The 27,255-nt window shown below is 34.1% G+C and overlaps 1 protein-coding gene across 1 annotated transcript in view; it reads left to right on the forward strand.

Annotated features, from left to right (window-relative positions):
* Reck (Reversion-inducing-cysteine-rich protein with kazal motifs) overlaps nucleotides 1-27,255 on the forward strand; it is a 212,665-nt gene that overhangs the window by 114,910 nt on the left and 70,500 nt on the right. The window contains exon 3 of the mRNA XM_072536786.1: nucleotides 17,310-17,393. Coding sequence (XP_072392887.1) covers nucleotides 17,310-17,393 — 84 coding nt within the window. The remainder of the gene's footprint in view (nucleotides 1-17,309; nucleotides 17,394-27,255) is intronic.

The following is a 27,255-nucleotide window of genomic DNA, read 5'->3' on the forward strand; positions in this document are numbered from 1 at the left end:
AGCAACAGTTTGAAGCCTCATCCTAAGATCAGTTGTTTAAACTTTGCTCATATTTCTTTTCTTTATCGTGGAATGTTGGAGATGATGTGTCGTCACACATTGCAAAGTTAAAACGAATTTTCAATAAGCTAAATCTTCTTCTTCAAGTGCCATCTTCGTTCCGAAGGTTGGCGATCATCAGGGCTATACGTATTTTCGAAACTGCTGACCGAAACAATTCGTTGCTGCTACAGCTATACCATTCCCGTAGATTCTTTAGCCAGGAGTTTCGTCTTCTTCCTATGGACCTTTTTCCTGCTATTTTCCCTTGCATAATTATTAGAAGCAGTTCATATCTTTCGCCTCTTGTAATGTGTCCCAATTATTGCAGTTTTCGTTTTTTGATCATAAATATTACTTCCTTTTCTTTATTCATTCTTCTCAAGACCTCGACATTTGTGACTCTCTCGGTCCATGATATTCTCAGGATTCTGCGATACATCCACAGTTTAAATGCCTCTAATTTTTTGGTATCAATCTTTTTCAACGTCCATGACTCCATTCCGTAGAACAGCACAGAAAGTACGTAACATCTCATCAGGCGAAGTTTCATTTCAAGGCTCAAATCTCTTCCGCAGAACACTCTCTTCATTTTAGTGAATATGGACTAAGGAATATGGACTAATAAGCTAAATAACGGACTTGAAATAAAGCAACTAAGTAAGGTACCGGATGTAATGATTATGACATTAAGTCAAAGTATGCAGAAAATGAATAGTTCATGGACGATCTCCAAAAACCAAGCCAGAATTCAGCCAAGAAAACGCTAATATAAGCCTGATGGTAGTTTTAGAAAAAGCGTATGTGGTTGATATTGTAAACGAAAAAGATGATTGGTGGTTTGACAATGGAGCAGCAAGACATGTGACCAATTCACCAGAATATTTTGTTACTTATGAAGAGTTTAAATCCTCTACTTATATTAAAGCAGCTGGCAATGAAGTTCTTAAAGCACTAGGAAAAATAACTATTGAAGAGAAATCATTCACTCCTAATCATAAAGAACATATCATTAAACTCAGTGGTGTCTGATACTTTCTTTAAATTTCTAAAAATCTGTTATATTAGCAACTCCAAAACAAATTCCAAACATTGTTTTTAAATCTACTCTTACACACTGTCAACTAGAAATTAATAAAGATATGCATAAATACTGAAACAAGAGGAGGTAAGAAGAAGTAAGAGGTACTTTATTCAAATGTGCCATTGAAGCAATGAATCCACAACAACAAAGATTGAATAAAATCAACATTGCAGAAGTCCTTGCTGCGGCTGTATCATGAGAGATGAGGATATCAAGATGTGAAACATGTGCCAAAAAAGCTCAAGAGTGACCATAAGATAAATGTCAAGCTTGAAAGATACGCATGTGAGCCCTGTGTTTATAGTAAATCTCACCGTCTTCCTTTTGGTACAAGAGATGCTGGAACCTCTCCTGGAGGATTAATATCAGCTGATAACTGTGGTCTATTTGAAATGTCCTATAAGAAACTTGGTATTTGATTGTATTTAAAGATTTTTACATCAAATTCCATTATGGATACCTGTTACGATAAAAATCAGAAGCAAAAATTGTTTTGAACACTATGATCGCCCATGCTAAAACTGAAGGACATCCGATTATTGAACTACTTAGTGATAATGGTGGAGAATTCGCCAATGAAGACGTCAGAATGATTTTAAGAGGACACGGAATCCCTCAGAGATTAACCGCTCCGTACACATCTGAACAAAATGGTTCTAGTGAACGAGAATAATTGTTCCATTGTTGAAAAGGTCAGAACATATAGGTACTCTACCTCTGAAGTACAGTTTTCTGAATCTTTATTGGGACAACTAGTTGGTACAGCAATTTATATCCTGAATTGAACAGGAAAGTCAATAGTGAAAGGAAAAAGTCCACATGAGCTATGGATAGGTAAGAAACCTAGGATTAATCACCTAAGAATCATAGCTACTTTGCTGTTATGCACATGTTCCAGTGTAAACAAGAAAGAAAATGGACAAAAAGGCAATCAAAGCTTATTTTAATTGGTTGTGATGGAAAAGAAAGATACAGAATTTGGGTCAAGGAAGAGAATAAGGTAAGCTTGTCAAGAAATGTTAAATTTTTAGAAAGACTAACTGATTGTCAGGAATGATTTCAATTGCCCCTACAAGATAATACCTCCCTATATATCACTATAATTCTCAATTAGAACAAAATGAAATTGATGAGGAATGAATCTCACAGAATGGTGAAGAAGATGATGATGAAGAATCTGTAGATGGAGATGAAGTCTCAGAAGACGCAGGAAGATATAACCTAAGAAATCGTGATCAAATTAAAAAGCCTTCGTATCTCAGCAATGATTATATACTAGTAGCTGAAAATATTCTTTATTCCATAAAAACACCTGAGACTTACAAAGAAGCTTTAGAAGGTTCAGAAAAATCTTGGTAGTTTTCGCAGTTTTCTTTGTTGCCTTTTTTATAAATTGCAGATATCCAAGATGTATTCCATTCCTTTGGTAATAAACCCCTCTGAAAGAACAATATACTCGTATATTATATATATTATTAAACCATGTTTTCTTCTTTTTCAGGAATTATGGATATCCTTATATAGACATCAATCACCCTTTCTTCATAGATTAGAAAAATTATAAGTTTATAATTTTCTTTTATAAATTATACAAAAATTATAACGTCTTTTGGTATTAATACACATTTGATAATTTTCAATGTAGAGCTGTCAAATACTAAAGGTTTTAGATTTGATATAAGTAAATTATATCGTACGAAGAAATGGCTCGTTTCCATTCTATACGCTCAGCCACGTTGATGACTTCTTCTAAAATTAGACCTTAAACGAGGAAGTGTCTGTAAGTGTATCAATAACTTTCTAATTCAAAGTTATTAATAACGAAAACATCTTACTGGAATTAAATTGGAATGACGATTTGTTTATGAAGTTCACACTTGTATTATTGCTTAGAGGATTAAATTATGTTGAGGGGAGAACATCGGCTACTGTCATAGTAGTAGTGCAGTCTTGGGTGGTTATTATTTTTTAAATGCCGAATAATACTGCTAAAATTGTATGCAGAATAATACTGCTTTTATATGATGACAGAAGAGAATGAAAAAGTATATTTTTTTATTACATTTATAAAATGTATTAACTGTTCTTACATTAAAATAAAATTTTGTACACAATTATTGACAATGAAAAAATTTCTAAAATTATTACAGAAATCTTCTTCTTCTAGTTTCATGACCGTTATCGATCGTTGGATATCATGTTAGCTAAAATATTCGCTATCGTGACTGTATTGACAGCAGCTTTAAATAACGATGAAGTCTATTTTCCGTAACACTGTCTTGGATTATTCATCCATGATGTTCTTCTTCTACCAGGACCACGATTACCTTGGATCTTTCCCTGAATGATCAGATGACAAAGTTCATATTTTTCAGGGTGTCTCATAATGTGATCGAAGTATTCCAATTTGCGTCTCTTTATTATATTGACCAGTTGTGTTGGTTGGTTCAAGCGTCTAAGGATCTCCTCAACTCTGTCGACCCAGCCTATTCATAGTAGTCATCTAAATTTTGACACACACAGTTGCTGTATAAATAAAAAAGACATATATCCAAGCAACTACATTTCATCATAAAGTTTTATGTTAATCTGCTTTATTTTAAGTCAGAGTTGATAATTGTCTGACGAAAAATAAAATCAGGTATACTTTAAGCTTCTTCCAGTTGGACTCCGCTGATGACTTCCATACTGGAAGTCACATATAACATCACCGTTCTAACGTAGGCCTGGTAGAATTGAACCCTGGCTTTTAAAAACTTGGTTATTTCCCTCCCGTTTTTTTCGGTTCCTTGCTTTTTCTTTCCAAATTCTCACACCTTCTTCTTCTTCTTCCTACTTTATAAATAGACAAAATGCCTGTTTTACTTCGGTTTTTAGCCTCAATTGACGTTGTCTGCCCATCTTTTCCTCGGTCGTCCCAATGATCTTCTTCCATTTGGCGATTTGTCTCTTGCTATTCGTACTATTCTGTTTTCTGTCATTCTTTCGATGTGTTGATTCTACTCCACTTTTCTTCTTTTGGTCCACGCGTTTATTTCCTCTATACCACATCTCGCTCGTATTTCCTCACTTCTTACTCTGTCTCTTAGAGTTTGGTTTGTTATTTTTCGTAAGACTTTTATTTCTGTTGTTTCCAGCAGTCTTTATGTTTTCGCCGTATCTGCTCTTGTTTCCGCTGTGTACGTCATTATCGGTCTTATTGTTGATTTATATATCCTGGTTTTCGTTTCCGTTGTGAGGTATTTGTTTCTCCAGATTGTGTTGTTGAGACATCCTGCTGCTCTGTTTACCATGTTCACTTGTTTTTGTACTTCTTCTTCCACTTTTCCGTAGCTTGACAGTTTTATTCCCAAGTACTCAGTTTCCATCACTTGTTCTATTATTTTGTTATTTACGACTAGTTTACATCTTCTCGGTTCCGCTGATATCACTATCGCTTTAGTTTTCTCTGTTGAGATCTCCATGTTGTATATGAGCGCCGTATCTTCGAAGTCTTGTTTGACTACTTTCGACCTTTTTTTCTTTGATCGTCCTCTTCTTTTTTCCCTATTTCAAGTCCTCCTATGGCCTTTTGGCTGCGGTGTAAATTGCTCTGTCTTTTTTTGTCATCGGAAACCTGAAAAGTTCTATCAGTGAAAAATGTATCACGTATGTTGACTAACTAATGAGGTAGAATAAGGCGTTTTTCATTTTGTAGAATAAACTGTGTCGTAGGCTGTTTCTATATCCAGCATACCCATTCCTGTTTTTTTCTGTTTAAGTCGATTTTTGCATCACAGACCAGTCTTGCTAGTTGTAGTTTACAAATTCTTCCTTGTCTGAAACGGAGTTGATCTTCCTGGATGACTCGTTTTCTTTGTCGCATGTTTGTAGTGTCGTTTGTAGTTCTGTTGTCGCATGTTTGTAGTGTCTTTTGTAGATGATCTTTTGCAATATTTTGCCAAGTGATTCCACCAGTGATATTGGCCTGTAACTTTCTGGTCTTCTTCCACATGTTTTTGGATTTAGTACAAGAATAATTTTTATTTTAGAACAGTAAAGATGGCAAAAGACGGTTCACCAATAGAAATATCACGAAAACCATGGAACAACAAATTACCTGAGGCACATTAAAAAACAAACAGAGTCATATCTACATAAACAGAATAAGAAAGAAGACGAAGAACACTGCATTGCTAAGAGTTATAAATCGTTAGTCTTGATTTTACGTTTTATTTTAACTTCTTATAAGCAAAAATTCACCACCTACAATACATTATATTTTAAAATATTACTCCAGGGCATTTTTTGTGTTAGTGCTAAGGGCACGCCAATAACTTATTTAAACGTTTTAACTCTGACAAATTTGATAAACTCTCCTCGGCCCTTTTTATGGGTTGTCGGCACTTTTTAAAAAAGATCTACCCTCAAAGCAAATACCGATACACAGGGAGTCACAAATTAAATCTTATATAAACATGGTCGTTTAAGAATTTATTGCCTTATGTATTAGTTAATGGTTTTGACATGGGCGCGTTGCCTCTCTACGAGCCGTAAACAGATCAGGTTGTTAGAAAAGGCGCATGGTTTGTCTATATTTAATATAGTCAAACGAATATTCTCGTATCTATAGGATATGCATAGGATTGCAAGGCTATGATGATGACGATGAAAGGGCATAGCCGGATAAGAATGTCCAAATTGCCCCACCGGAAACTTGACCCCAAATTTTTGGGTAATGTTCTGCATCACAAATGACGAAGAATCGATAACAAAAATAACAACCGTTTTTTGCCGTTTTTTCGCCGTTTATTGAGTTAACATGTTTAGTCAGAGATGCGCTACTCATTTAAAAGTTAGATATTTTAGTAAACAGCTGAAATCAATACCTTTAATTTGGATACTAGGTGAACCATTTTGGACTCTTTTCAACCATTTTGGACCAGAGTTATGGTGATTTAATAGACAAAAATCTGATTAGAACCGTCGCGTCGGTTGTTCGGCATTTTCACCGTTTTTTCGCCGATTTTGAGTTATACCTTTGGTAACTTCTTCTTCTTAAAGTGCCCTCTCCTCAATGGAGGTTGGCTACTACAATTTTAAACTCTTCTCTATCTTCAGCTGTTCTTATTAGCTGTTCAAATTTTAGCCCTGTCCATTGTCGGATGTTTCTGAGCCACGATAGTCTTTTCCTTCCTAGGCCTCTCTTTCTCCCGATTTTTCCTTTCACTATAAGTTGGGCATATTGGTACTTACTATTTCTCAGTATGTGGCCTAGGTATGATGTTTTTCTAACTTTTACTGTGTTAAAAAGTTCTCTTTCCTTGCCTATTCTATGTAGCACTTCTTCGTTTGAGGTATGCGATGTCCATGAAATTTTGAGTATTCTCCGGTAGATCCACATTTCAAAGGCCTTCAATTTATTTACGGTTGATGTTTTAAGGGTCCACGTTTCAACTGTCTATAGAAGAGTCGACCAGACGTAGCATTTTGATAAACGTAGTCGAATTTCGATTTTTATTCGAGAATCACAAAGCAGTTTTTTTATTTTTTCGAAAGATTTTCTGGCCTGTTCTATTCTCGATCTTATTTCTAGATCAAGATTTAGGCTGCTATCGATCCAACATCCCAGGTACTTAAATCTGTTGACCTGTTCTAAAATGTGCCCATTTATTGTGCAAGGTTGTAACAAAACAAAAGTAACAAAAACGCTATTTTTTTGAAAATGTTTAAGCCATCAGTTGACATCAATACCTTTAATTTGGACTCCGAATGAACCATTTTGGACCTTCAGAACAGGAGTTATGATGATTTAAAAGACGAATATCTGTTTACAATCTTTGTTTTCCGGGTATTTCGCCATTTTTTCGCCGGTTTGCATTATATTTCTAGTTAAATTATTATTCAACAAACTTGTTTCAAAAACTGAAATCAATACCTTAAGTTGAACCGTTAGATTTCGCCGAGTGAAACACTTCTTAAGCTAAGCAATATAAATCAAAAATTGATAATTTCATAAGTAAAAAGGTTTTGCATTTTTTTTCTATTTCAATAGGTATTTAACTTAATATTCACATATGAAACATTTTTGACATATTCACTATGGTTTTTTGAAATGGTAATGAAGCATATTCAATTTCTTTTTCTTCTTTAACATTATATTTAAATACTGAGCCAGAAGACTGACGCGTATGGATTATCCGTTACTCAGCCGCCGAATTTTGTTCTCCTCGCCGGCTGAGTACCCGAAAGGTCTGGCCACCGAGCTCACGCTTGTCGCACGTGACCTCGATGCTCAGGTTTCGCAACTGTAGGTCCTTTGACCTTCCTGGGGGGCTGTTTTGCCTGAGGGGCGTCTTTCTGTTTGTGCCTCAGAATTAACTTGACGTGGTTGCATCGTTGGCATAACTGCTGTAACAGAGGGTTGTTAATAAAGATTAAGATACAATTTTTACAGATTTTTACAGTGTAACTGGTTAGTGAAATAAAACATAAACTAAATAAAAGAAATAAGATAATATAGCGAGTTTTTTTCTATTACTGCGTAAGTTAGACTATCGCATGGCTATCTCATTCTATATCTGGCTTATTTTTATATCCTGCTAGCTGTTGCCTGGGCCGTCTATGTACCGTCTTTACGTTTTCTTCATAGTTTATTAACTCTCTTAATAATCTGCTCGGGTGGTTCCTGAGGTTGTTGAATATCTCGTGTGCTTTTTCGTCTATTGTTTTTAGGATTCTCTTTTGTTGTGAATCCCTAAATACGCACCTTAATGGCACGTACTTAGAAATATTCAGAGCTTCTCTGATCATGAAGTTCCAGACGGTCTGTATCCTTTTTCTGTTGGTTTTACACGTATGTCCCCATGCTGCTGAGGCGTATGTTAGCGTTGGCAAAATTATGCAGTTTGCCATCCTAATCTTTGTTTGAAATTTTAGTTTAATCTTTGGACCTATTAGTGATGAGAATTCACTCCTGAGTGCTTTAGCTTTGTTGACCGCTTGTTTTACGTTCTTTGTAAAGGCCAGCTTTTTATCCAACATTATGAATAGATATTTGGCCTGGGATATCGAAGAGGGATAGTACCCCATTTGGTCTGCCTTTTCTTTTTTGGTACATGACGGCCTGTGTTTTTTCAGGGTTGACGGTTATTTTTCACTGCACACACCATGCTTCAAGTTCTTTGAGTGCTCTTTGTAGGTGTCTCCTAGCTATATCTGAGTTAATCCTGCTAGCAGCTATGGCTGTATCGTCTGCGTACAGGCTTAGCATCAAACTGGGTACATATGGTGTGTCTGCCGTATATATGGTGTAGAGATATGGCGACAGCACCGCCCCCTGTGGTACAACAGCTTCCATAGTCCCGACTTCGTACAAGGTTGGCCCTATTCGAATCCTGAATCTTCTGTCGGCTATGTATGGCGAGAGGAGAGAGGTCATAATCGCCTCGCTATAACCATACTGGGTTATTTTATGTAGCATTTTCTACATAAATAAGTTTTGCCATTTCCTACTTTTTTAATGGCATTTAAAGTATGAAATATATTTTATCGTAAGGCCCTGATTTCAGTTTTTGAAATAGGTTAGTTGAATAATAATTTTAATAGAAATGTGATACAAACCGGCAAAAAAATGGCGAGATTTTCGGAAAACCGAAGATTATAACCAGATTTCCGTGTTTTAAATCATCATAACTCCTGTTCTAAGAGTCCAAAATTGTTCAGTCTGGGCCCAAATTAAAGGTATTATTGTAATGTCGAATGATGCATGAAATAATTTTTAAAAGGATGACGTCTCTCTAACTAAAAGTGTAACTCAAAAACAGCGAAAACGCCTGAGAACCGAAGATTCTAATCAGATATTCGTCTTTTAAATCAACATAACTCTGGTTTTAAGGATCGAAAATGGTCTGTCTGGAGTCCATATTAAAGGTATTGATGTCAACTATTTACTCAAATAACTTTCAAAAGAATAGCGCATTTCTAACTAAAAATGTAACTCAATAAACGGCGAAAAAATGGTAAAAAATCGGTTTTTTTAGATTTTTAACTGCCTTGTGCTACTTTAAAAATTCTGAAACTTTTTTTTGAAACTAATTTTTTTTTATCTATTCATCTTTTTTTTTTAATTTTTTTATAGGCGCTTAAAATTTTTAAACGCTCAAATCAATTTGAATTTCCCGCCAACTCTCATTTTTGTTTTAATATAGTTTGTTGTAGAGCACAAAAAAACCTTTAATCTAAAAAGGAAATGAATTTTAGTAAAAAACTTAGTGAGTTATTGTCAAAAGACGATTTTTGACGTTTAATAGAATTTTGAGGTTATGTGTCAATGTTTTGTGCTAAAATTAGGTAAATCTTCATCTTTTGTGATGCCGAACAATACCTCAAAATTTGGGGTCAAGTTTCCCCTGTGGCAATTTTGACATTCTTATCCGGCTATACCCTTTAACTACTTTGTTTTTATTTCACAATTTTTGTATTAAAATAAACAGAATTTCTGTTCTTTAATTGATTGTTAGCTTTTTTTTGAAGCGCCACCAATATTTTATGGATGGTTCGCACAGTATATCTGACTGATTCAGTGTACAAATAACTTTTGTGGTATGACCTCATACGACATTTTTGAAAATGTGTATGGTTTTCCTAAAGCCGAAAAGTTCCAAAGTACTTCATTCAAAAACCATCCTAGCTAGTCTCATCAAGGACGAAAATTCTGTATGTACATTGTACATAAATATCTTAAAACCGTGTTTCAGTAATTACTGGTCAAAAACCTTCTTTAATAGTAACAACCAATTCACATAGTGTTAAATTTAAATCACTATAAATAAAATCTTAACGAAGTATTCGCACATACTCTAAAAACAAAAAAGTGTCAGAAGATGAAACACAAATTCTCCCACACCCGCTTCACAAATATGTATACACTGCGTGTTTTGAAATATTACTTGTTTTAATTCAGTTTCTTTGATCTTCAAAGAGTATATGTCTAAGGTGCGGCTAAGTTAAATGTTTTGAAAGTTTAATTTTCGTTAGAAATTAAACATTTGGAGCATCTTCATGCTGTGGGACGCGAGACTAGTAGACACTGTCCAAAATTTTATGTTTCTAGTAACTCATTCATTTACTAGCAATATAATCTGTTTTATAAAACATTCATTTATATATTATGGGATAAACATTAGTTTTTTGGCAACGGTTCCAAATGAGTGTAACTAGAAGGAACTTTACACAAACAAGGCTTTATTATTCCTGTTTAGAATTGTAATGTACTTGAAATAATAAGCTTAAACATTTTATTATGGAAAATCATCTCAAATAGTTATTAGTTTGTCTTCCAATCGAAAGTTCTTAAGTCGACAACTTCAGTTGGATTTTAAAACCCCTCAGGTAAACCCAACTCAAATAAAATAAGTATTTGTAATAAAATCAAAGGTAAATGTTAAATCAAATTCAAGCTTTGATCTTATCATCATTCTTTCTTATTGTTTATGCCCCATCTGCCTATAGCTATTTTCTTTAAAAACGATTTTTAAAAGCTCTATAAAAAGTAATTTAAATAAGTTCGTTTTCTGTGGTAGTAGTGTAGTAGGTTTGTTGAAAAAAATAATAGGATAATCGCCAAGGTCCAAAATAGCAAATTGATCGCAAAGTCAGCTTGAGAAAGACTAGTTGGATGGCAACGTATGAAGGGTCGTTGGAAAGAAATTTAGAAACAAGTAAATATAGTAGGGTTGGGGGTTGTTGAAAAGAGAAGGAGATGATGGCACAATGACAAAAGAATCGAACATTGCACCTGTAACAAAACATTAGAGTGATATCCAAACGACTTAACGCCTGTGAGTGTATGATAAAGCGTTGAATATGGGAGAGGTCGAGCATGAATAGAAAAAATTAAACCTAACGATACGCCATAAAAGCTTTAGGATTATGTCTTCCGTATGTCCAATACAATTTTGCCATTGTTCTGCCTTTATTTGTTCTAGCGATCCTTTCCATAAACTAAGAACGCTAGCGTCATCTGTTGTTTTGGATGCATGTTTATCATAAAAATTTTTGGCTATACCCCAAACTAACTCAACTGCATTATAGTGGCAATGGTAGGGCAGAAGTCGAAGAACTTCATGGCCATATTTAAGAGCCATTTGGTCAGTAACAAATTTCTTTTGAATTTTGTGCTGTCCACACCTTGAAGTAAATCGACTTTTAAAAATATGCCACTGTGATAACTTTTCTTCTTATTTCTTCTTTTGGCCAGCTGCTTGAAGGAAATCTCTCTTCTACTCTTGAGTGGTAGGATGCATTATCCAACACTATTATGGATGGTCGCTCCAATTTTTTTAACAAATTTTCTTCAAACCATTCCTTAAAAATATTTGCATCCATATTTCCATCCATGGTAATCACCTGTATTCTTTGTGGACGAAAAAATTAAACTAGCGTCAGGAATAAAACCCTCATAATTTCCAGCATGAAGTTTACCATTATCGGAACGACTAGAAGAATAACATTTCGTGGTGCCATCTTGTCAGGATGATTTTGACATATTTCCTTTAGCGAAAATCCAAGTTTCATCTAAAAATACAACTTGCCTCGGACTATCAGACGTTTTATTGTTCATGTATTTTCTTAAAAAATGCCACCGTTTTGAAACAACGTTAGAGAGTTCACACAATACTTGTCTATTATTTGTCTTTTTATATCAAAAACATAATGTTTCAGCACTCTCCACAAACTTGTTAAACTAATATCACACAGTTCCTTGTCTTTTATTTTTTGTAACACAATACTAATTTTTACATGTTCTTTGGCTTTATACATATTATATATAATATTTTTAATTGCAAGTTTAATTGACTGGTGCAAATCTGCACAAAGTTTTTGGATATCGACGATTTCTCTTGCTTACTTTAAATAAATAATTTATTTCTTTCATCCTCACTCATGTCATTAATTCTTCGGAATATCCTCTCTGAGATACCGTAAGCATCGCATGTGCGTTTTTGAACTGCTATAACAGATGTCAATGGAACCATATTAGTTTTTTTTAAATTGAAATAACTTTCGACTTTCGGAACTAAACGCCGTTCTTCTGGAGATAACACTCTACGTTTCGACTGTATTTTATTTTCTTCCAAATTACTCATCTTACTTTAAAGTACCGCTTCACTACACTACTATAAAAAATAGGTACTTATATACAACTACTACACCCTAAAAAGGACGAGGGTTGTACAACAGACGTAACAATCGAACACAAATTATTTAACATCCAATGCTAAACAAGTATAAACACTGCATTGATTGTGATTGCAAAACCCGTTCGCATGTTTTTAATAAGATTTTTGCTGATTACGTATTTTGCTAAATTATTAAATAACACCAATACAACCCACGACCATCAATTAATTTTTAACGATAAACAGAAGTGTAATATGATGACAAGTTTGAATTTGATCTACTTTGTTGTTAACAGAAAGATATTTTTAAATAGCAGGAATCATTTTTCAATGATTGTGCGGATTTAAGAAATACATTACTAAACAAATTTTTAAAGTGTGTATAAAGGAGATTACAATTATTATGACATATGGTATTTACTCCTTATTTTTCAAATAATATGTTCTCGTAAAGGCATAACTTTGATTATTGGGTAAACCTACATTATATGATACGTCAGAAGAAATTAAAAAAAAAAACATGTAATAAATTCACTGTTTAAATAAATATTCCGTACTCGTCCTATTACAATAAAATAATAAAACCAATAAACGATAACTTGTTAAGCAGTGCTGATTGAAACAACAGAGCAGTAAACTGTTATTGATAAAGGTAGTGTAAAATATATCGCCGCTTATTTGGTCCGCTAGTAATAAAGTTACCAGCATTTAATTGCAAAGCGGTCTTCTTAGGTCGAAAATACTTTACACTGCTTTTCTTGGACGTACGAGCGATTGCTAATTTAATTTTTATTATACATGTTATATATCATGACTTACAGAATATAATATACCGAACTGTTTTACTACATGAAACAACATGAAAAAAAATCTTACTTGGATATTCCTTCATTTTATAAACACTGCTGTACACGAATCTATAAATAATATATTAAATTTTTGGTAACTTTCCGTTTTACAGTGTTTATACCGCTCGCACACAATTCCGGTGACCAAGCCTCTTTTCAGCATTCAACGATTGATATCACCACGTTGTTTTGACACAACATTAATAATAAAAAGATCCTCCGATGCTATAACGCGATACCAAAACGAGAATCAAAAGAAAGTAAAAACATTAATTGAATTATTCGAAGGTGCCTGTGAGAGCGACAAGATCTCCAAGAACAAAAGAGGATCCACAACCGCAGGCTTGGGCCAGGAACCAAGACGGATGGCTGTACTTTACATGTTTTGGTTCCCTACAGGGTGTACAACCCGCTGTGATCATTTGGTATTTATCGATGTCCTTTAGAGGTAGAAGGGAACTGTTTACTTTATTTTAAATTATCAGACAGGGGTGAATTAGCCTTCTCCAATTTATATAAAAAAAAAAAATAAAAAATAATACTTACCAAAAGATTAATTTTCATCATATCATTAAGTATGTAATATAGAAACGGCAAAACTTGTTTATTTTTTTATTATATCGATATTTATGTTTAATACAATGTTAATAGTCAAGTAATGGTAATAGTTTAATAAAATGTCTTTAAATGTATTTTTAATGCTAATATACATATTTAGGATTACAAATCAAAAATGTATTTTTTAATTAAAAAGGTGTATCATCAATATGTCAAATGTTTCATTGTAAACATTGATAATTTTACTATGTTTAGTAGAGATAGAGGTACTCGTCGAGGGGGAGGAGTATCTATTTAGCAAATAAAATTACCAATACTTTTTCCATCAGTAATAAAAAAATAGACGTCCTAGGCAGAAATAAGAATCATGGCAGGTTACAAACTGTTCAGGCAATTTAATTACTTGGCCTCCGTTATTACTAACAGTGGAGGATGCGAAGACAAGATCCGTTGACGCACCACAATGGCCAGATCGGCAACAGCCAAACTCACAAAAATTTGGAAGAACACTGACATCACAAAAAACACAAAATTACGCCTAGTGCGAGCATTGATATTTCCTATCGCCACATATACTTTGTAAACTTGGACAATAAAAAAAGCCGATTCACAGCGTATAATGGCATTTGAAATGTGGGTCTACCGTAAAATGTTGCGCATACCATGGACCGCCCATCGCACAAATAACTCAATTCTAGCAGACCTTAACATAAAAACTGGACTCATCAAAATTATCAACCAAAATTTACTGAGATATTTAGCTAAACAACCTAACAAAGCTAAAAAAATTGACAATTGACTAGTATATTCTTTAATATTTGACATTTTGAAAATTCCTCACTCTATAACTATTTTGATGTTTTGGCAACGCTGTGGAGTTCTGACGTCATAAATCTTGAATGACGTGCACTCTTTTTTTATATGAAAAATTCTATAAGTAATGTTCTCAACCGTACGCGTCGGCTGGTAGTGCACATCCAATGCTTAGCGACATTATCGGAAGTGGCGTCAGAATGGGACTTTCATCGTCTGGCTCAAGTAACCCATACTCTGCTCTCTCTTTTTAGTACGCGTTTGAAAAACCTCCTCATTGCATACATAATCCATCCAGGATATTTGAGCGTCCATATTTCACAACCATATAAAAGAACTAAGTAAACATATCAGTGAACATTGTCTGTCCGATTCGAGATCTAACATCTAAATTAGGATTCAAATTGATTGTGTGATAAATTATCAAACCAGATGTTACTTCTGCTTTACTACCGCTCCCTGCTCAAAGACTCAGTGTACTCAACAGCAAGAGCAACATCGAAAATACAATATACAACACAATCTGAAAAAAGGTCTAGAAGCTCTACTAGAAGAAATTAGTAAAACAATAAACTTTTTCAAAAATTGTAAACTACATAACACACTGTAAGATTTTCAAAACTACTATGTAACTGTAAATATGCTGTGTAATAAACTTTTTCTAAAATAAAAATAAATGACCCCTAATAATCGTAGGGGTTGATGCGGTTAAAAAAACATCATTGTTTTCGAATTTAGGTCGGTTATTGTTTTCCATTATCTTATTTTAGTAATTTTACCTTTCCTCGTGTACGATAGAAATCAAGACGATCATTTGAAAACCAAATCGAACACTGTTTAAAAAGTATTTAATAAAATAATCCTTTGTTTGGGATGTTCCTAAGATAAAGTCCTTCTCTGTGTTTCCTACAGGAGGCACTATTCAAACCGTCCATCATATTGACTCGTTTTTCCACTTATCTTTGTTTTGATATATTATAAAGGCAATTTTGGACATACTTACAATGTACTCGTTGATTTATATACCGTCATTGAATCCGACTGTTTAGGAATATCTTTATCAGAATACGGTACTTGCGTTCATTCGTTTCGTTATTAATGGTTTATCGAATAGAAACATGAATAATGATACTTGCGTAGGATTTGTTTTCCTAAAAGATTAATTATTTGTTTGGAAATACTTACCGTTTCAAAATGACATATATTTGGTATCTCATATTAAACCATGTATCAGTAATCGCGTACTGGAAGTACTGGTTACCATTTTCCGTATACCATATACAATATAAGTGATGTTGACTATAATTTTTAAGTTTTCACTCTTAAAATTTTTTTTTTAATTTTTCATTCTTTTATTGTTTTTATTATTAAATATTTTCGGATTTAAGTAACAAACTAGTTCCTGTACTCGCTTCGGCGGTACATATACTACAAATCACCAAAATACTGTGCATTCAAATATTTTAAAACCTAAATTTATCAGTAACTATAAAAATAAACCTATGAATCACTCTCTTTTCATGAAAGATTAAAATACAGTGTTTACAACTGTGAGCAGGTCAGTACTATCATAAAACCAATTCAAAACTTCCCCCATTGATCAACTAGTCCACCAATTGTAAATACATTCCTTACTTGCTATCCCAAAACATCCACTAATCCAAAATTAATACAACAATCACATCATGAGATAATATCCTTATACCCAAATTTTGAACATATCTACACTGATGTATCAAAAACTCAATCAGAGCATCTCTTGGTTGTCGAAACCAAACATCAGATTTTTGCTCAAATAAAGGACTGACATGGGAAATCTAAAATTGCATTCTAGAGCATATCAATTTATCTAAACAAGAATCTTTTTCGTGAACTGGTTTCTTATACTTATAAAATAAACAGTAAATAAAGATAAAGAAAAGACAATTAAGATTTCATTTCACCTATAGTGCCTCTACATATTCGCTTATATGTATTTCGTCCTAGCAGGACTCATCAGAGCGACTATTACAGAAGCCCTAAAACTAAATAAATAAAAAGCAAAACAAACGTTCATAGGCCTAGAACCTTTCGTTGACAGAGTAAGAAGCTCAGCCAAAAGAACAATATCGGACTGGGTGGAACGTATGAAACGTAACCACTGGTACGAACAAACGGTTTTAAAACATTCGCAGCATTTTATACATGAGCGATCGAAGAAGAGATCTACTAGTAATGAATTGGAATGATCTGCAAATTATCGTAGGTCTCCTAAAAGAACACTGTTAATAAATTCTCTCTGTACGGCCTCAATAGATTTGAGCATACAACTCGAGCCCTACGATGTGACCTAAGGCCATAATAGACTTTTGCAAAAAGGCTGGCTTGAAGGAATAACTATAACCTAGGGATGAGTCGCAATAGGTGCCTTAGGTCGAGTAGAACGGTGGTTAAGCTCCCACTCATATTGAACCTGACCTACCCAAGTCTATAATATATACTACTGGAAGTTATACGAAGCATTATTCTTCGGTTTATATCTTCCGATACATCCATGGTACTTATTATACTTTCCAGGTAAGGGAACTGTGACTATTCAATACATAATTCGGCCTCCAGGTATCGTTTGGTTTAAATCTCAGGTTTGTCACAAAGACTACCATCAAAATATATAATATAATTATATATATAATCATATTACTGTGAAGTAACTGTCGGTCGTATCAATGATGCGTATAACTAAATGTTTTTAAGATTTTACTGATATAAAAGCAACATTTGTACATTAAAAATAAACTCTTATATAAAACCTTATACTTTTTTCAGATATCACTGGTTGATTTAGCAGCAGATGTAGAATTAAGAAACCATACCATTAGCGAAGTACAAAAATATTGTTCATCTCAACTGGTAAGTCCAAATTTTAAAATACTTAAAAGACAATAAAATGTATGTACATAACTATACTAGTTTTAAATATAATACTGACGTTTCGATTTTAACTTGTTTATAAAAATGTCAATTATATTTTTTTAAAAAAGGAAATCATAGGTCGTGTTGTGTCTAGTATCTTATTAAGTTTTAACAGATGGAGTTAGAATCCTAAAGCGATAACTCAACCTGGTCAAGATAGGTCAACCAACTAATGGTTAAGCTATGTACAAAAGGAAGATAAAACTGATTAGTTCTTGTGTGCTGTTGGTTTCTTTTGACTGTGGACTTAATCCATTAGCCGATGATTAGTTCTTATATTACGATATCTTTATCTTCACATCACAATATGAAATAAATAAAAACAATTTAAAGGAATTTTAAGTTAAAGCTTGTTAAATTTTTTTTAACCAGTCAATATGATCTTAGAGAAAGTAAGCAATATATACAAAGCAATACGAATTCGTACATTCGATAAAAACAGCTATTTCAATAATTAAGCAATTGATAATTGCCAATTGACAATTGACAAAGCATTGAGTTAAAAAGTTTTAAGAAAGACTTTAATCAAAAACAACAAGAGCCAAAAGAAAAAGCACTTACACAGTGTGTATACAAACTTAAACGTGGCGACTGCCCAAAAACTTACATCGGTCAAACTGGTAGAACTTTTGTCAAACGTATAGCAGAACATAAAAGGGCTTTCAATAATAGAAAAACAGATTTTACGTACGCACTTCACCTTCTAGACCATAATCATTCTTTTAATGACGAATTTCAAATTCTTCACATACAAAATAAAGGGGGAAGGGGGGTCATGTAAAATGTGATGGTGCGTTACAAGGGAGGGGTTCAAAAATCTTCAAAAATGGCGTTACGTAATATTTGAACGTCCCCTATCATCTCTCTAATTTTTCTTCTTTCCAATTTTTTTTTGTTTATGAGCTAGTAAGAATCTGCAAATATCTGAATTGGGTCTGGTCTTTCCGGTAGCTGAATAAGCCTTTCCTCTTTATTCGGAGTTCACACCACAAAAATTAAAATACAATTAAACAACACCATGCGAAATATCACCGGCGCCATCAGGTCGACTCCTACCTGCCTAGACCACGTATCTCCACCAGATCTTCAAAGAAAACATGTTCTTAGGAGGGAATATGATCAAATTACCAGTAACTCTCAACTCTCGGTTCATGAAAAAGGCATTAGAGCCCTTGAACCCTAAAGACTAAAGTCCAGACATCCGCCTTTAGTAACAGTAGAACAACTATCCGAGACAAAGTTCGATGTTGTCACTTCCTGCCAGACGGAATGGTCTCAGAAATCATCTCCACAAGCGTAGAACTTACCATGTAACACACACAGAAGCCATCTGGCCTTGAGTTATCAAGGAAAACAATGAGCATGTTTAAACAGAGTCCGTACTCATCAAGTGCGGAATGCTATTATCTGCCATGTGCGACTATGGTGCAGCAAGGTACAACATGTACTGGAGAAGTGCCAAATCAGAGCCTATGAAGGCAGTCGCGAGGATTTCCTGTTGGCTACGAAAGAAGCTATTACATATCTAAACAAGTTAAATTTTTGTTTGTACTTTTTAAATTCTTTATAAATTAGAATTGCGTGATGGGTGTATAAAGTCATACTTCTTCTTCTTTGAGTGCCTCTCCTATCGGAGATTGGATATCATTAGGGCGATTCTAATTTTATTTACAGCTGTTTTGAATAATTCGTTAGTGGTACAGCCAAACCATTCTCTTAAATTTCTCATCCAGGACATTGTTCTACGGCCCGGATTTCTGCGTCATTGGATTTTTCCTTGCAATATATTTTGTAGGAATGTGTACTTTTGTTTTCTCTTTTTTATATTCAGTATAACTTCTGGATCGTTATTTATTCTGCGTGTTATCTCTTCATTTGTAATTTTATCCATCCAACTTATTTTTGGTATACGGCGGTAGTACCACATCTCAAAGCTTTCAAGATTTTTAACATTTATCTGTTTAAGAGTCCATGCCTCAACACCGTAAAGCAAAGTACTGAATACATAGCATTTTAACATTCTAGTTCGTAGTTGAATACTAATATCACGATTACAAAATCATTTTTTTATTTTTATAAAGGTAGACTTGGCAATTTCAATACGTCTTTTTATCTCGTGATTTTGGTCACCTGTTTCATTGATGAGGGTTCCCAAATATTTGTATTCGCTTACTTTTTCGAGTTGGGTACGTAAATGTACTTGAGTAAATACGAACAGAACATGAGATACAAAGTTTATTCGATAAAAATGAAACGAGGAAATACTTCAAATCCCCAAACCAACAAAGACCCAACAAGAGAAGAGAAGTGTCAAATGCCATCCTAAAACTCAAAGACAATAAAGCCCCAGGAATCGATGAAAGCTGTTCGGAAATGTATAAAAAAACTAATAGTACTTATATGGCAGAATGAAAGACCACCAGAAGAGTGGTTAAAGGGAATAATATGTCCGTTGCATAAAAAGGGTGATCAACTGGAGTGTAAGAACTATAGAGGCATTACTCTGTTAGCATCTGCATATAAAATCTTCGGCAATGTATTGTTTGAAAGACTTAAACATTTTACAAAGGATATTATTGGTTAATATCAATGCGGATTTACTGCTGGAAAGTCAACTACACATCAAATTCAAGCACATAGGCAAATTCTAGAAAAATCACTAGAATGTAACATAGATACACATCATCTCTTCATTGACTTCAAAGCAGCCTATAACAGTGTGAAAAGAACTGCATTAAATAATGACAATGATAGGCTTTGGGATCCCACCTAAGTTAGTTAAGTTGATCCAACTAACATTGCAAAACGTAAGCTCATGCGTTAGAATTAAAGGGAAAAGCTCTATGTTCTTTGACAATAATAATGGTCTAAGACAGGGGGACGCGCTGGCGTGTCTCCTCTTTAATATTGCCTTGGAAAAGGCAATCAGATAATTAAATATGAGAATTTGAGAAGTATGAGAGACATGGTGCAGTGTTTTTAAAGGCTTGCGGACGCGGCAAGTGAATTAGGACTTGTAAACGAGGAAAAAACCAAATATATGTTGGTTTCTAAAAATCCCCGAAATATCCAACAGAGAATTCAAATTAACAACCATACCTTGGTAAAAAAAAAGAAGTAAAAAGATGCATAGCAATAGCAAACAGAACTGTTCACGGTCTCCTGAAACATTTAAAAAATAAAAATATAAAACGTGCAGTAAAGCTCAATATATACAAGACCTTAATAAGACCGTGGCTGAAACGTGGACCTTATCTTAAAATGATGAAAGATTTCTTGATATTTTTGAGAGAAAAATTCTTACAAAGATTTTTGGGGCCGTAAATGAAAATGGGCTATGGCGTCGAAGATACAATTTTGAACTATATCAGTTATACACCGATCCAGATATTATGAAATTCGTTGAAGTGCAGAGACTTAGATGGGCTGGACACATTGCTAGGATGTCAGATCACGAATACACGAAAAAATTAACATTTTTAAAACCAGACTCCACAAGAAGCAGAGGACGAACACGAAGGAGATGGATTGATGATGAGGAAGAAGACCTACAGATTCTAAGGGTCATAAGATGGAGGGAAGTTACCAGGAATCGACAGGAGTGGCGACTTCTTTGTGAACAGGCCAAGATCCATAACGGATTGCCGAGCCACTTATGATGAATAAATAATAAAAGTTTTATAGTCATTAAATGTTTGCAAATAAGTTTCAGTATATTTAGCAGGTTACTATAGTTTTAATTTCTTACCATTGCCAGTCCACATTTTGCTTTTTTTCCAATTTAGCTTTCTTTCTTTGGTAACATTTTATTAGTTGATATCAATTTCTACTTAATTTCAATTATTTATGCTCTATTGCCTTTCTCTATTATGATCAAATGATTGATAATAATGTTGTTTTGTCTCATCTATCATATAGTACGTATTTTGTATGTTCTTTATTTATAACTTTTAGTTGAAATTACCGGAAATGTGTAGAAATTTTGAACATATGCGAAATTTTATAAAATAAAAAATTCCATACAAAGCTGGTTTCATTCAGGCGGATGCAGTTAAATATATTTTTGAAGAGTTCGCATAAATTTGTTTATCGGTGCCTTTTTGATTCAGCATCAGACATCAAAGGTAGTTTATCTGCAGAATTCAAAATCTAAAATAAGAATTGAAATATTGAAACAAAACACATGTTATGAACAGCTCCTCCTTCGACTTACAGAATAATTCAGAACACAGCAATTTTCCAATCAATTGCTTGTCATTGATTGCTTCATGTAATTTTCATGAAAAAAGCCATTGAACTCTCATATTTAGTTTGAGCATATTGACGGAAACTGATAATGCGTAAATATGGTATTATTTGTTTTCTAAGAACGTTGTTAACTTCATGATGTACAGGGAATAGCGAGAAGTTTGATACGATTTGTAGTAATCGAAGTAAAACGATACACAAAAAAATAAAATAAAAGCGTTTTAAGTTTGAAATAATTTTATTGTTGATTAAAAGGGCTTTAATATTGATTTTGCGAAAATTTTAATTAAATATAAATATCCAATAAATCATAGTAATTATGTTCCTCGATATTTTAAAGTTTTTAGAGTGGGTCTTTTTTGTCTAATTTCTTCCTTCTTCAGTTTACGTTAGTGTTATGGACTTTATTTACTGGATTTTTTTTACTATTGTTTGGGATTTGGATGACGTTATTTCTTGCCATCGTTTTGGTACTGTCTTTCCTGCTAGCTTCCGTCTCTTACAAACTTAATTGTTGTTTTTCTTTCATTTTCGTTACATAGTGGTTCCAGTTGCTTCTTAGCTTTTTGCCGCATCGTACTATGTCTTGAATATCGTCTTGTTGTTTTATATCCTAGTTTATTATTGAGTTTTTCGTACTATGAGTATTAATATTCTCAATTCGCATTTTGTTGTAACTTTTTATTTTCTTAATATTTGCTCTCGTTTTTTTCCACTTATAGTCTGTCTGCTTGTAATTGGCAGCTCATTATAAATGCAAATCTTCTACTACATCTGTATCTACAACTTCTTAACTGGCTAACTCAATTGTTACAAATTCTGCTTCAACTACACCAGTTGCAACCACTACAACTTCACAATGGTCATACCGTGAGGTACAATTGCATTAACAGGTGTTACATGCATTAGTGTCCACGTAGGAGAGACAGAGCCAATAGATTATTTTAAGTTGTTGGTAACGAAAGAGCTGTGTGACATTCTTTGTGCTAAAGCAAATGCACATGCAGTGGAATTACTTTCGAGAAGCGGTATTCAATCAGAATAGTCGAATAATAGAAGAATTAGTCGTTGAAAGGACGTTACTAGAAGTGAAATAACACTTTTTTTGGACTCCTATTGCACATGGACACAATTCATTTAAATAGGATCAACGATTACTGGAAAAAGTACTACTTATTTAATATTCAAATTTTTTCAATATTTATGAGCCGAAAAGTTACATTTTTAAGACATGGGGAATCAAGCAACTGGCACACAATTAGGAAAAATACTTCCTCTGATCAACTTTTTCAACAATAGAATCATCATCATCATCATCATTTTGGCTTTACAACCGTGTGTGGGTTCTAGCCTCTAGTCTTTGCATTCATCGTCAAACCAGTGATTTTTTCGGGTACAAGTTTCTGTTCCTATTTCATCTTGTGCTGCTGACTCAATATCTTCCTTTATGCTGTTCCAGTAGGAGTCTATATCTCTTTGGTCTTCTTCGCTTAGACTTTGATTCCTTAACCTATTGGTAATATTTTCCCAGTACTGTTTTGTAACAGTTACATCTCTCAGCTTCTGTACAGTTCATTTCTTTCTATCTATTTTTTTTTCTTTGTTGGAATTTGAAATTCTAGCCCTTAGTGTTGAGATCACTAAACATTGGTCTGAGTCTATGTTTGCGCCTCTATAACTTCTGCAGTTTGTTATGTCCGTTCCGTGTCTTGAATCTATTAAGATGTGATCAATCTGACTAGTTGTTCTTCCATCAGGGGAGGTCCAGGTTACCTTGTGTATATTCTTATGTTCAAAATAGGTGCTAGCGACGAAATATGTTCAATGCTGCTGCTAAGTTTATCAGTCATAATCCATTATCGCTACTTATGTTGTGTAGACTATGCCTTCCTATAGTCGGCATAAAAACTCGCTCTCGTCTTATTCTTGCATTCATGTCACCTAGCACTATCTTGATGTCATTTCTGGGGCATCTTCTGTAGGCTTGTTCTAGGTCTTCGAAAAACTGTTCTTTAATGCCTTCTAGTTTGTCGTCGGTCGGGGCATGTGCATTAATTAAACTGTAATTTCAACAATAGAATGAAAGATATTTATTACCCAAGGAGTTTTCACTGGATGAATCTATGATGCAATGGCGTGGTCGGTTAAAATTCCGCCTAAAGCTGTACGTTCTTTCTGAACCAACTGGGTTAATTCTCAAATTCCTTGTTTATTCAGGATCTGCAGATCTTCCGTTATCTGGCTCTCAGTATACGAAAAAAGTAGTAAAATATCTTAGTATATTTTACTTATACTAAAGTAGTAAAAAAAAACAAGAAAAACTATGAGTTTTGCATTCCATATCTATAGATAATTTTTACAATGGTTTAAAATTAACCAAGGATTTGTAACAAAGTAGAACATACGTCATAGGAACTCTGAGAGCAAATAGAGAAGGGAATCCTCCTAAAGATTTGTATAAAAAGTTAAAAAAAGGTGAACTGGTTATGCAATTCACTACGGAGGAATTTGAGTAATGTAATCAAATGGAAGGATCGTAAAGAAATTAACAATTTTCAGTAAATTTAATGGAAATATGAAAAAAGTTACTACACAACGTGGCCAAGAGATGATGAAGCCAAAACTTATAAATGAATACAAAAACTTTATGGCAGTGGTTGATCATTGTGACCAAATGTTATCATATTACCCATGTGAACACAAGACTCTTATCTGGTATAAAAAAGTAGCCATCCATTTATTCCAGATATGTTAATTCATATCATTTGTACAAGATACCGGAAGTCGTAACAGTTTCTATGAATTCAGACTAGTCGGGATCGAAACACTGCTTGGACAACCCCCTTTTTAGATCCAATACCTAAGTTAAAACGTCAGCACCTTCCAGAGTACTGCCCAAAAGGAGATAACGGAAAGGCTAAAAGAAGAAGATGCATTGTTTGCTGAAGTGACGGTAAAAACGAAAGGCCTCAGTTTACTATTACCCTCAGTGCCTAAATGGCTTTGGACTTTGTCTCACACCATACTTTAGAATATTCCATGCAAACAAATAATGTATTTTATTGTTTATTTTAACCCTGGAACTGCACTGTTGGGTCTCAGAAACCCAGAGAGTCATTCATTGCAATGTGACATGCGCATGAGTGGTTTATGTGTGTCGTCACTTTATGTAAATTCAGTCTGTCGTAAGTCGAGTTAGAATACGGGTCATCCGCTGCATTTTAGTGAAACAACGAGGTAAGATATTTCCAGAAGTACAAGCATGGGTACCCCGGACCCAAGGGTGATGTTTACGGTAATAATTTTGTTTCAACTTATTTTTATTTATTTTAGTATAATGGCGTCAACTAGTGGAGAAAATAGTCCAGTAAAGGCATCAACTAGCAGAGAAAATCGTCGTCCTTTAACTGAGGTAGAATTACAGAGAGAGGCAGACAATTTATGGGAGAATGAGAGTGAAAACGACATCGTAGACGATATGTTTGGAGGGGACGAGTCTGATGAAGATTACGTTGAAGAGCAACTGTCAGACAGCAACAGTGAACAAAGCGACAATGAAGACGAAATAGTGGATGAACCAGTTAGAAATATTCTTAGTTTACTGGGGAAAAATGGTCATCGGTGGAGCACACAAGCACCAGCAAGACAGGGTCGTACAAGACGAGAAAACATTGTAATACATTTACCTGGCCCCAAAGGAGAAGCGAGCACAGTTCAATCTCCTGAACAATCTTGGAATTTGTTGTTCAACGAACAAATGATACATGTTATTGTTTTGCACTCAAATGAAGAAGTCATTCGTAAATGCAATGATATTAGACAGCAGAGTTACACAAGACAAGTAACTAGAACAGAAGTGAAGGCTTTTATTGGGCTGTTATTTTTAGCAGGTGCATTACGAGTATCTAACTGTAATTTAGGTGAACTTTGGTCAGTAAAATTTGGAAATGGAATATTTCGGGCGACGATGTCACAGCAGCGATTCCAATTTATAGCCTTATGTCTGAGGTTTGATAGTAAGGACAATAGAGCAGAAAGAAAATTAGTGGATAAATTTGCACCTATACGAGAACTATTCGTACATACATGGCTAGTAAGCCTGATAAGTATGGAATGAAAATAATGATGCTAAATGATTCAAAAACATATTATATGCTTAATGCAATTCCATACGTTGGAAGAGTAACCACAGAAAACAATGAATCAGTACCGGCTTATTATGTTCGAAAACTTTCACAAACAATACATGGAACTAACCGAAACCTCACTGTTGGTAATTGGTTTACGTCATTTCCCTTAGCTGAACAAATGTTAGAACAGTATCAATTAACTCTCCTAGCTACTTTGAGAAAAAATAAGAGAGAAATACCTGCTACATTCCTAAAAAAAAAAGAAGTAGGTACATCGCTATTTGCTTTTGATAGAAATAAAACTCTTGTTTCATATACTCCTAAACAAAACAAAATTGTTCTTTTGCTGTCAACATTGCATTCTGATGACTCTCTTAATGCCATTACTAGTAAGCCCAATATTATACATTCGTATAATGAAACGAAGGGACGAACAGATACATTTGATCAGCTCTGCCATTTTTACACTACCTCACGGAAGACCAGACGTTGGCCGCTACGAGTTTTTTTCAATATACTTGATGCTAGTGGAATAAATGCAATGGTTTTGTTTTCTCTCTCAAATCCCCACTGGAAGGAAAGTAGAAACAATAATCGAAAATCTTTTCTAAAGCAGTTAGGAATGAGTCTAATTGAACCATGGTTACAAGAACGATTGACCGTGGCTACTTTACAAAAAACACTGCGGCAAAGAATTTCTGAAATTCTGGGAATTGAAGTCCCCCCACCACAACATGATGTTCATTTAACAAAAAAAGTTAGATGCTGCTTTTGTGCAAAAGGAAAAGATAGAAAAACCAGTTTTGCGTGTTCTGAGTGTCGCAGACCATATTGCATGGAACATAGAACCCAGCTATGCTGTGAATGCGAACATCAAGATCCAAGAAACTGAAGACCTGGCTAAGAATAACTAAGACTTATATTACCAAAAGAGTTTATTTTTTTCTTACAAGGATAGTTATACAGGTGTATTTTGTAGATGATAATTTTAATTTAATGTTTATTTGTTTTAATAACAATGTTTTATGTTTGAATATTATTTCATGTTATTTTTGAATTTCAACAAATATATCTCTTTGTGAAATACCACACCATGGTTAAATTTTTTTCTACACATTCTACTAAGATTAGATATTCTCCCAAATCCATGAAATATTCACATTTTCTGTTTTTTTGCTAAAAAACAGCTTTGGGTTTCTGAGACCCGAGTGTGAAGTTCATGCCTAAAAAAATAAGTGTGATGTACCAGGGTTAAGGTCAAATTATTTTGTTCTGAACTTTTATTGGTTTTTGCGTTTATGTAAATTTATATTTTAGTTCTTTATACAATAAATAAATACCAATTTTCTTACAATATTGGCAAGAACGAGCCTAGCGCGTCTATGGGCACCGAGAATGAATTATAATTAACCTGTGCCCAC

The sequence above is a fragment of the Diabrotica undecimpunctata genome, chromosome 7 (genome assembly GCF_040954645.1).
Source record: "Diabrotica undecimpunctata isolate CICGRU chromosome 7, icDiaUnde3, whole genome shotgun sequence".
Classification (NCBI taxonomy): Eukaryota; Metazoa; Arthropoda; class Insecta; order Coleoptera; family Chrysomelidae; genus Diabrotica; species Diabrotica undecimpunctata.